Source organism: Cariama cristata, unplaced genomic scaffold, assembly GCF_000690535.1.
Source record: "Cariama cristata isolate BGI_N322 unplaced genomic scaffold, ASM69053v1 scaffold10523, whole genome shotgun sequence".
In the NCBI taxonomy this organism is placed as follows: Eukaryota; Metazoa; Chordata; class Aves; order Cariamiformes; family Cariamidae; genus Cariama; species Cariama cristata.
The window spans coordinates 34,491-47,141 of NW_009610138.1; the positions used below are offsets into that span (position 1 = coordinate 34,491).

The window sequence follows — 12,651 nt, forward strand, 5'->3', positions numbered from 1 at the left end:
CTACTTTTTAGGATTTATAACTTGAAAATATAAGAGATGAATCCAAGATAGATGAACTGTGTCTATGTAATAAAAGTTATTAAAATTAAATACATAAAGCAACAACAAATGAGGAAACTAGAAATAAGTAATTGTTGAAATAACCTGAAGTACTATTTTTTAAAAAAATAATTAGCTTAATTCAAGTGATTATTATGAACTGTGCATCTTCTGGCAGTGTCAGAGATGTACCGCAGACAAATTATTTACTAAATATTTCTAGCATATCTGTTTATTTTCTTATGAAAGAAACCGGATAAATATGATGATGTAGTATTTAAGTTTCCATGATATTTTAAAATAGCGAATTAAAAATTACTGTTAGGGTTTCTTCAAAATTACCCTTTGTAGCTGAAGCGAGCACTCCAGTGTGCATTGTTAACTATTTATTCAGTGACGGTAGAAGGGGATCTCTTTAATGCAATAGTGCTCTAATATATTATCATTCCTGATGATGCAGCTTCTATCTAGCAAGTCTTTTTCTTCCCTAAAATATACTGTTGTTTTGACACAAACAGCTTGCTACGCTTAAGGATTTTACTAATAAAACATAATGTTGTGTTAGATATTATGACTGTTGCCACAGCTGAACTGACTTGTCAAATCAATCCTAATATGGCTCCCACAGGCACATAAAAACCTTATTTAGCTATCAGTTATCCTAATCACTTTGTTCAGTTTAAGGGTGCAATACTTCAAGACCAGTTCCTATTTATACATATATGCCCAGCCATTTAATAAAGTCTTGATTTATATAATAAATTCTTGTTTGAAAAAATACTTTAAAGCAGCAGTGTTTTATCAAGTGTGTTACAACATGTCTCCTCATACCCCCAAATAAATATGTTAATATACACAAACAGGATACTTGCATGGCAAAGAGCAATATTACATATGAAACATAAGCTATCACTGAAGCCACATTTGTCCCTTTGATTGTAAATGGGGCTCAAATGGGGTCACTTGATCTGCAAAGCACTGAAAAATCCCAAGGCCTCTATAAAGTCTTTGTACACAGTTTATTTAGGATAGTCATTCATACTCTTTGTCTCTCTACTGTCTACATTCCTAATTATATATATGTATATGGGTATAAATATACATGTAAGTACACAGGTATATACATGCCAAGAAAGACAGACAGAAGAAGAGATGACAAGCTTGTTGCCAAATGCTTGCCCCACTATTAGTTTTCCCCATCAATTATTTCTTTCCCAGAAATAAACCTACCTTTGCTTCTTCTTGCTCAAAACTACTCTTGAATATCTGAGTCACGCTTTCAAATGAAACTGTGAGGGGGAGCATGAAATTCTCAAACTGATCCTCGTCTTCACCTACAGGAAAAGAAACCAAAACAGAACAGCAAAAGCATCACATCATATTCACACTGTTGTTCAGAAGGGTCAGTCTCTTGGGCTTTTATAGAAAAATCTCACTGACATCATGGGAACTTTCATATGACCTACAGGAACAAAAACCTGAGGTTTGACATATTTTTACTGAGCTATAAACAAAGACGACAAATTGTTGATCGCAAACAACTTGTATCTGAGACTGGCACGTCTGCATTTCACATCTTTCTCCTTCTCATATTTCAGTTTCCTCTGTTAATCTGACAGCATTTGTGCAGTACGTTAGAAGGATATTCATATAAGTCAAGACTCAACAGTTAGAAAAATGTTAAATTCAAAACTGCAATGATAAATTAGCTCCTTTCACGTGTACTTTACAGTATGATGTTTAAATCTTTTATGATCATATCTTATTTTTTCTACCTCCTACCTATTTAGTATACAGAATGAAACTGCTGTGGAAATAAATCTGGACTGCTTTGGGGTTATTTGTGTGACACTACTGCCTCATTTGTTTCAGAAGGTGTGAATTTAGAGTAAAAGAAACAAGATGTTGTCAGTAGGGAAAAAAGAGATTGTCTTGGTTAGATGGTTGAAAGATAATCTGAAGTCTGGATTGTTTTTGTTTTGTCATGAGGCTGAACATGTAACTATAAAAACCAACTTTTTAGACATGGCAATTTGCATGAGGATTGCTACTCATGCTACTTATCTTTAGGCCCTTAATGAGGGTAGCTTGCCTCTCTCACGCAGATTCCCCTCGAGAGTAATTGAGAGTAGGAATTTAATTTATGTTCTTTAAAGAGCTCTTTGCTATAGGGCTTCTCTCCCTTCTCTCTTCATTGGCAAAGTCTGTCAAACTAAGTTGCAACTGAAGTTAGGAGGAGTCTTTCACGTGTCAAATTGGTTGTGCAAAGTTAGTGTAAGCTTTACACTTTCGTTTCTACACTATACGCATCTGCAAAACCAGTCTAGTTCCAGCCTCTTATCTCTAGGGATACTGTGAAGATCAAATCACTCACCCCAGTACAACAGTAAGAATGACAGAAAAGGCCAAGAAGAAGAAAGGCCAGGAAGACAAAAATAGTCACAACAGAAAGCAAAGCGTGGACTGACACATAAACCTAGATGACAACACAGAAAAAAAATTAAATTCAAAATACTCAGTAGCTTCTCATTACGCTAGGATGACACATGTTCTCAACTGAAAGAGGTAAATATCCTCTGAGAGAAATAACTGTGATCCTGCAATTAAAACTGCCTCATAACAATGTAAATATTTACAATGGAGAGGAAAGGAAAGTTGCAGAGGCAACCCCAATTATGGCATTTCCTCAGTTCTGAATGCTTGGCTTTGTGACCTGAACTGCTTCCCTTTAATGCAGGGCTTTCGTGGCCAGTTTTCCAGATTTTTTTTTTTTTTTTAAAAGCAAAGGAAATACTTTCAATAACTTACTGCTACTGCACTGGTCAGCTACAGTTACAGGGCCTTCAAATTGCAATCTATGCTCAAGAACTTCCTTAAACTAGCAAGTAACTGACCAAATCTCCGACTTGTATCCTGCACCTGCAGAAGAACTGAAGAGGGTGAGATGCTTTGTGCTCGATTCCAAAGCTAATGCTGCCAGCAATAGGATATGGTGGACTTTGGGAAAATCCAATGCTGTCAATCTTTGCCCATCTCCTCTGCCATCTCTCTGCTCCTTTCAACCACAGTCAGTCTTTTTATTCGTCATTTCTGGACCCTTGTGTCCTCTTCTGATTACTCACAGTAACTCCAGACTACTCATCCAGCTTTTTGTTCCTATCTCCTTCCTTTGCCAACTCCAGCTCCTCAGGCAGTTCCAATACAGGATTAGTTTCTGCACTCCCAATCTCTTTGCTCAACCACCATCAGCCTCCTCTTACCCTAAGAGGATAACTATTCCTAGAAGTGAAACTATTTCTATATGCATTGCATATCCTGATGCTTTTCTCCTTTTAATTGCTTACCAGATCTTCCTTGTAGCAAAAAAATCAATAAATAAAGACCAATCATTTAGAAAGAGTCCCATGCTGGTATTGTCCCATGCCAGCATACAGACTAACAGAAGTCATTTGGATACTGCTCTATGCAGGATCAAGGCTCAATTGCCATTTTTAGAATTGCTTAAACAGAGAAGGCCGGGCTTGTCAAAACAAACACTGAAACAAATTGGTGTGTCAAAGAAGCTGATAGTAAAGAATGCAGCACGTCTCAAATGGCCTCTGTTCTGATCAGAGGCCCCGTTCAGAGTTATGGGCTTCTGTCTGCTGAGGATGTACCATCTACACATACAAACTCAAGACGAACCCTTCCTGAAGGCAGAATCTCAAGCATACTTCATTAAAAGTTGAGAGGACCAAAGAGCTACCAGGATGTCCAATGTTGATTGGGACCAACACTTCAATGACAAACCAGCTAGTTCTGGAAATGGGGTAAGGGGAAATCTTACATGCTGTTTCTGTTTTAAATGTCAGTGTAGGCAGTGAAGAAAGAATACACAATTAGGATCCTATATAGTACTGCCCTACTAATAAAGTAATTTGTAAGTTTTAGAAAAGCAATACAAATTACTACCTATACATTTCTTTTGCATTCCTGTAGAGGCCACATTCACGTCCCATGAACAGTACAGTATTAATAAGGAAAGAAACTATCCTAAACAAACCCACCATGGTAAATTGTTCATTTTCTGTAATTCAAACTATGCACACACATCCTTACTATGTCCTTTGAAATAAAAGAGATGCCTCACTTCTAAGGTACAGTAGATCCGTGCTTGGCTAATTCACTTGGGAGAGGTTTGGCACTGAGCATGACTGCATATACCTGAAAGTACAGGACACTGACAAATCATGCTGAAGACCTCCTGAAGGTATTCTACAACTTAGATCTACTCCTTTTGGTAGTGCAGAAGAAAAAGAGATTAAAATTTATTAATCCTAGTAAAAACTTTTATTTAAACTTAACTTTTACTGGTGTTCTTGTATTAGTTTTGGTTACTATACACTTCACACAACAGAATATTGAGTTTAGTTTAGAAATCTTGGACTAAGAAACTTGGACAAAATGACGTAATTCTAAATGTCAAAAAAACTATTAAAAACACAATGTGGGGCACTAAGGAATTCAAAGTCTAATTATATTCATATGAGGTTAAAGTAATTCAACAGAAACCAAAGTGCATTTTGAAGCAAATACCAATTAATATACTACTGTTCTTTCCTACTACAATTAAATTTTGCCAGTCACTCCAAGAGTACATTGTTTAAAACGTAAATATTCTGAATCTACTGCGTTCAACTAATCTCCAAAAAGTATTTCTACATCAAACAATTACTTAAAACGACTCCCACCAATAAAAATTCATCTTAATTTTGTTTCCATGTAAATTGTTTTAGATTTTATATAAATAGGATTTTATATAAAGCTCTTTATTTAATTCGGAAAAAACCCATAGAAGACAATTGGTATAATGCTTTTTTGTCTAAAAATTCCAGTTTCACAGTTTGAAAATATCTTTTGATTCACAAGGTAAGAATACTGTCATTTAATGCTTGCACAAACACATAGAAATGACAGTTCGTGTACACCTTACTTTTTAAATTTGGATATAAGTTTTAAGGCAACTTATACCTGTTTGTGTCTCTAGATGAGCTTTTCTATCAGTTCAAACCCAAATTTATTCCAGTAGGAACACAAAGGCCCATAGCCACAAGACTGATGATGCTTTTCCCAGACCTTGTAGAGTTGTTAATCCAGAGGAATCACAACGATCTCTATCAGCACGTAGTCAGTCGTAAGTCACGTGCCTGCACTTTGTCTGACATATTTACACAACCTCTACTTTGAGATGTAATTTTCAACACCTGTGATCTTGTTTTTACCAAATCTTTTTTTTTCCCCCTGTAGGAAAAGTTACTGAAACTGCATGTGTAACCCATTTTATATTAGAAAATGTACCTATTGCTTATGTTATACAACACTGAGCCAGTACTGAAAGCAGTTTAAGTGCAAGTAAATGCAGGTTCAGCTCACAGTTGCCATTCTTTAAGAAAATGCTGATAAATGTGGTTCGGTCTTTCCTTGAAGTTAACCGTTTTCAGCACTGTTCCGCAGTAGAGAGTACAGGCACCCATTATCAGCAAGGGGAGTAACAACGACAGTTGGCTTATGACTGTCTGTGTCATTCCTTTCTGCACACGTTGCCCAGTTAAGTCATTACATGAAGGCTGGAAACCAGTACACAAAAGACTTGCCTTCTTATTTTTTGAAGGCCCTTATCAGCAGCCCCCCTCAGAACACGTACCGGCATCCATCCTCACGAAAGCAGTTGGTAAGGCAGATCCTGAGCAGACATAAGCCCGTAACTCTGAACTGGGCCTCTGATCAGAAGAGAGGCCATTTGAGACGTTCTGCATTCTTCACCATCAGCTTCTTTAATGCACGACTTGTCTTAGTGTTCATTTTGACAAGCCCAGCCTTCTCTGTTTAGACAACAGAGAGCTAATCATAGAGTTCTGCATTTTACTCCAGTGGCCACGGGCAGTGCCTGGATTCAAACTGACCAAGTTCTAGATCACGTTTAGCTATTAAAGCATGCACTGGGTTTTATATGTGTCTGACCTCTCTAATTTCCAAAGGACAACTCAAAACGTAACCCTAAGTGCATGTTTAAGTATTGCTGGTTGAACTGCAGAACTCTTGTCAATGTTTATTAAAACTGGGAGGGTCTTTGTATATTGGGAACTTCCATGAAGAAGTGAAATAAAAAAAACTTATACTACAAGCTGGAAGGTTCTGGCATAATCGGTATGTCACCTGGAAATGCAAAACACTTATTCAGGCACTTTAACATAAATCCTTGCAGTTAATACAAAAAGCGCTTCTGTGCAAATAAGCTACTTATCTTGCTTATTTGTTTCTTCAACGGAAGGCAACAAACACAGTGTTATTGCTTAATGCCATAAATCTCAAAAGTTGACAGGCAGTGATTTAAATACCAACTATAACATAGTTACCGCACAATTAAGCTGCTGTTTGATTGCTTCAAGAACCTTAAGAAGTCGTAGTACTACACAAGACAGTAAGGTGCCTCAGGGACATGGGAGGAGGATCTTACCTAAATCTACCATGAGAAGACGAGTGAGAGCAGTGTAAAACACCGTCCGGCACCTAAGGTCACTGAGACTGTAATTATCACTGATGCCCAAGAAAGGGAAGTGCTTACTCTGTTGAAACATAAGCATATGAAAGTTAAGTGTTCTACAAAATTTACTACACACAATGTTTTTTAACATAGTAAGAAAACTTACTGTGTGATTCTGAAGCATGAATCTCACAGCCTCTATTTTCACAAGCTTTTTCAGGAGACTGTAAGTAGCAGGTGTTAAGGAAAAAATCAGCCTTGCAGCATTATGATTACATTATCAGGTTGTACAAACTTTCAGGAATTTTTAGTGAGAACAAAAATCCTAACTGAAACAACAACAAATGTACGTTAAAATATACCTGAATTTCATCTAGAAATATGTATCATTGAGATATTCTTTAGAACATTAAAGACCATAATCTATTATTAATTAAAGCTATTACTTTTCATGGCATATATTCTAGTCACAAAAGAGACGAATGAACTAAATTACTTTTATAATTAAACGGAGAGTTTCAAGCGTTCGAGGCCAGGTTGGACAGGGCTTCGAGCAACTTGGTCTGGTGGAAGGTGTCCCTGCCCACGGCAGGGGGGCTGGAACTAGAGGATCTTTAAGGTCCCTTCCAACCAAACCGTTCTACAAATCCATGATAATAAATGGTGCTGTTTTTTCCCCAGATAGACCCATGTCATCAGCATGCTGAAAGTATTTTCAGATGTATGAGAACTGTACAGAAATTTCTTGAGAACATAAAAAGTCTCAGAGCCAGAGCAAAGCCCATAACAAGGTGGTACAGCTGGGAATTTTGGGTGTATCTATGGATACTTCCACAGGAATCCCAGTTTCTCAAACTTTAGAAAACATAAAGCAAATTGAATTGACTACAGCTAAGCATGCACTGAAGCCTCCCACTCCACAAACTGGCTAAATTCAAGCCAGTGCCAGTCCAGATGGCAGCTACCTACAGTAGTACAGCATCGGCCCCAGCCACCACGCTCGGCTCTCAGCGCAGGCCCCTCAGGAAGGTCGTCTGCTCTGGTCTGGTCTACTGCACTAGCAAAGCTACATGACTCCTGGGCTGAAGCTCCTGGCCCTGGTCCAGCAGGATAGGCTTGACTCTGTTTGCACCTGCTTGTATACAAAGGCTCCCAGGGAGATGCACATTAATGAGACAGAAGCAACGTATTTCCTGGACTGCATATATTCTACAGATTGCATATTCTAACATGACTTACTACCTAGTTACATCTACTGAAATGTAATATTTTTCTTAAGGCTTCTTTTAAAAAGCAGGAGAAATCTTATTAAATCAAAAGTTGAGTTTGCAAAAACTGTGTTATAGAAGCCCCTAAATTTCAGACGGTTAAGCCTTGTTTCACAACTTCAATCTTTTCCTAGCTCTGTGAACTATGAACATTTTTAATAGCACGAGCACACACTAATTCCCTGTCTCAGATGATTTAAATGTTTGGGGTGGGGCAAAGGAGATAATACTGTGCATTCCAAAAAGAGCCACGCTGACATCCTTGTGAGTTTTTGTACAGAAGTAACCACTGCTGCAAGGGCTGTTTGCAAAGAAGGAGTGAGAGAATGGCTAAAGCAACGGCCTGGATTTTTTGACTCCTGATTCTCCTTCATTTGACATAAAATTGTTGTATGACTTTCAGAAAGTCAGGTAAATTTCACTGTCTCAGTTCTGCATCTGTAAAATGGGGATACAAAAGGCTTTGTGATATCCAAGTATACGAATACACTTTTTCAAAAACAGAAAAATTCAAACCCCAGAAATGTTCATAAGCATTGAAGGCATCAAATGAATGAAATGACTTATGGGTTTGTACATTCTACAATGAGCATTATAAAAAAAGGACTCATTACCAAACTTTGTTGATCCCTGGCATTGATGAAGTTCTTTAAGAAATAATCAGTATGATTGTATAACTTTAGACTGTACAGTAGTGCCTACAGTCCTGTACAAACACAGAAGATTTTACAAACAAATACCCCTAACACTTACTGTTGTTACTACTTTCTTTTCTTTGAGTGCTTGCTTCACTGCCATTCCTGCACATAATTGATTGAAGAGTTCAATTACTTTTATGGGAATAAACAATTTCCCTTTTCATTGTAAATGGATTAAGTTCTTTTAAACAGGTAAAAGTGTAAGAATAGGTTTTATAGCTGCTATTGGAAAATCTCCTAATCTAGTTTTAAGATGATGTTCCTTTGTCAATCTATAACATTTGACATAGCATTACCTGGTTTTATATTGCAAAGCTACACAGTTGGGTTATTTTCCCCCCTTGTTACAAGGGAGAGCCTTTCATAAGGCTAACAAAGACATGGATAAAGAATTTCGGAGAGACTATAAATATTTTACCCCAAGTTATTATACAAAATAACAATGAAACTGTAGTTATTTTGCTACAAAAAATAGACAGTGGAAAAGTTAATTATTAGAAAGAACTAAACATGCATGAGGGAGCACTATGGCTTCAAAGACATAAAGGAACGACTAACATATTCCATTATGTAAATGAATTCAAAGATATTTCAGGACTGATCAGCTAGGAGGGACATAATGATTTATAATTCAAATAACTGAGCTTTGAAATCAAATTGGGCTAATATATTTCAAAATATGCAAACCTGGAATAATTGTGAAAGTAATGTAAACCATGACACCAGCTCCAATCATTTGTTGCCTTTGTTGTTAATACTGTCTAATGTTTTTTCTTCTTTTTTTTTTTTTCCTGTTATAGTGCAGTTGCTGGAATTACGGTTTGCTTTTAATTCCAGATTATCCTTTAGAAAAAGGCTATTATATACATAAAAAAAGAAAAATGCCAATTTCTAAGACTGTGTAGAAGCTGATTGACATACAGGAAAGTACTGAAATTAAATAAATTATTATTTTAACCTTTCAGGCTAGCCACAATTTAATCTATATCAAATACTGAAAATTGATCCACTGGATCCAGCATCTTAACAAGACACTATTTCTTTCAAAGCAATATATACTTAATGTCTTTTAAAAAAACCCTAATATAATGTGAAAAGGCCAAAGTTTGCAATGCCAGGAAGTAGTTATAAACTACTTCATATGTTTGAAATAAAAAGTACTTCAGTATTATTATTAAAAAAAAAAACTATTGGTAGAGTTTTTAATAGGAAAAAAATACATATCTTTAAAAGCCAAAATGACCAGTGAAATTGGGTTGTACATCATTTTCTGGGAAAAAGGAAAAACAGCCTCGACAGGTGTAATTTATCATTTTTCTGATTTAATACCAAAGAAATATATTAAAATAATAAAAAGAATCCTGAAATCCTCAAAATTTGTAGTGATAAATAGCCCTCCCTGTCTTTATTGCATTATGCCTACTAACAGAAATATTGCATGGTGGATTTTGCCAGACAAGGACGATTATTTTCCAATAAAAAGTTGCATATTAAATTCCAGCACAAAAGTGGGTGTCTAATACTTTTGAAATCTTTATGGTTTGCCAGGGAACACAATTTTAAACTTAACTAATACAACATCATGGTGAAGGGAACCAGCATTAAAGCTGTCTTTGTACAATCCCACCCAGAAAAGCTACTGTTCTCAGAATTTTTGTTTGAAGTATTTCCATTGAAAAGTAATTTAAAAAATTTTTGGTATTTATGTTTTTAGTTAATCTCTCTTTTCATTAGTCTTTAAACATTTCACATTGATATTTAAGATGTATATTTATGAAGGCAGTGCAGCTTTACATTCTGACTATGCATAGCGGTCTGAAACCTCTCTTGCAACAGTTAGCAAGTTTCTGCAAAGAAAAGAACCCACAATCCCACCACAATTCTACTCTTCAGGAGAACTTAGGTTATTAAATATCTGTTTTTTCATCCTTTCTAGGTCCTGATAGTATTATATCTATTTCACCAGCAGAAACTCATTTACTGCAAATATAATTTGAGTAATTCGAGAACTAAAACTATCCAGACATTTCAGCATTAGAAAGCATTATTTGCATCAATAGTTTATACTGACCCTCATTTTTGAGAGCTTCCATACGAATATATGCCTTTGAAAGCCTCCAGAAGACAATATGAAATGACAGATGCTTGTTGGCTTTAGCAGTAATATGAGGGTGATTATTTCAGCAAGTGTACATGCATAAATAAATAGGCAAGCACTTTAAATGAGGTGGACCACGTTAAATTTCTTCACTATTCTGAAAGTGTTTTGAACCCTACTGAAGCAATGAGTATAGTATAAAAGAGGAGAGAGCTCATTAGTCCCTCCAAAAATCTTATTGATGAAATAAATGTCTCCCTTTCTGTTTTTGTCAAACTCCTTAGTAATGTTTCACTTTCAAGTCCTTTCCAGTCCTATTTCTGTGATGCCATGAGAACGTAAACACATGCATATTTAAAATATCAAGTTAGCTGCTTAATGGTGTTTCAAGCAAACATATAGAAGTACACACTGTATGATTTTCACTAAACAAAATTCTCTTATGGAATGTGAAAACCCACAGTCATCTTTCAACCCAAGGAAATACATTAAAATTCTTCTTATAGGATTAGAATTCTATGGAGAAATAAAATGATACCAATCGTCATATTCCAGGTGCCTTCCCCTCTGCCTGTCTAACAATCTCCTCTAGAAAATTAGTGAAAAGTTGTTTTTATTTTAAAATAGTGAAAGATTTCAATATTGAATGTTTTCATGAGCCTTGGTGGTTTACTATCTGTCATATACCTTTAAATATTGTGTCACATCAAAAACAGCTACTACTTTTTTTTACATCATCTTACTTGATTGACTGAAAATTCCAAGAGCAAACATTGTTCTCCAGCTTATAAGTAAATGAGTATCAGAACAAGATACAAAAGGTTTGCAACAGATAGAAAGTTAGCATCCAGGATTTGGGTAAGAACTTCACAAACGCACTTGAACCCAGACAAAAAACCACATGCAAAGTCATGGCTGTTTTATCAGTAGTAATGATGATGCTGACACAGTGAGGAACTTGGAATCAGGCAACGATAAAACATGTGAAGAGGCTTGTGTTTAAAATCTAACTCATGCATCATATAGAATCATAGAATCATAGAATCATTATGGTTGAAAGAGACCTCAAAGATCATCAAGTCCAATCTTAGTTGACTCATCCTGAAAGTAGAACCAATCCAGTTTTCAACTGCTAACAGAATCAACCCTGTTCTCAGTACTGTCAAACTCATCAATGCTATTGACTTCAAGAAGAACAGGAATGGGATAGGTGACCATAAGCAACTAGTTATACGATTTCTCTTTTGTTGCTAAGAAGTGGGTGGAAATAAGCACACTTTTTAAAAACTACGCATAGAAAAAGATATATCAAAATGAATAAATATTAATATCTTAATTGGTTTAAAAATGTGGCATACAAAACAACAAAAGTCTCGTATTAATTTTTCTATTATTTTCAAATAATATGTTATGCCATATACAATAGAAAGGATATCCAACAGAAAGGTCATTTAGAAACTGAAGAGTTCTTGAAATCACAGGCTCACATCTTCCCCGGTATTTAAGATTTGTAACACTAGAATAAACAAAACAGAAGAGTGAGATTTCATAATACATATTCCTTTTTTTGAGAAGTGCAGTGCAAAAGCTCAGACTAGTAGCGCATTATACTACAAATGTATTTGTGTTACATCTTAGGATTTTCCATTTATGACACAGAAAATGCTATAAAAACATGCCATGTCTTTTTCCTGAATAAGGGATTCAAATATTTTTGTAATATTGTAACAAATACATTTATTTAAAAAAACCCCTCTCATCTGTCATAATGAAAATAAATTATCTGAAGCTTACCCCTACTTATATCTGTCTTACTTTTCAACACAATATCTGGCCACTTAACTTCTGTAGTATTTATCTGCTCAATTCTTCACAAGATAAAAACAAATCGCTGTAAATTCCCTAGGAAAATTTCCATAGGAGAAATGGGGCACACAAGGGTCAATTCACAGAGCTACTGATATACCCAATTCCCAGTGAAACTCTACCTTGCAGTTCTTGTACTAATCCTTATTTTTCCTTTTC

General features: G+C 35.7%; 1 protein-coding gene across 1 annotated transcript in view; it reads right to left on the bottom strand.

The window, feature by feature from the left end:
• Positions 1–12,651, bottom strand: part of LOC104159780 (ran-binding protein 17-like) — a gene marked incomplete at both ends in the record, with an annotated part of 54,382 nt that overhangs the window by 33,267 nt on the left and 8,464 nt on the right. Inside the window, 4 exons of the mRNA XM_009697774.1 lie at positions 1,270–1,373; positions 6,536–6,644; positions 6,729–6,792; positions 12,062–12,142. Coding sequence (XP_009696076.1) covers positions 1,270–1,373; positions 6,536–6,644; positions 6,729–6,792; positions 12,062–12,142 — 358 coding nt within the window. The remainder of the gene's footprint in view (positions 1–1,269; positions 1,374–6,535; positions 6,645–6,728; positions 6,793–12,061; positions 12,143–12,651) is intronic.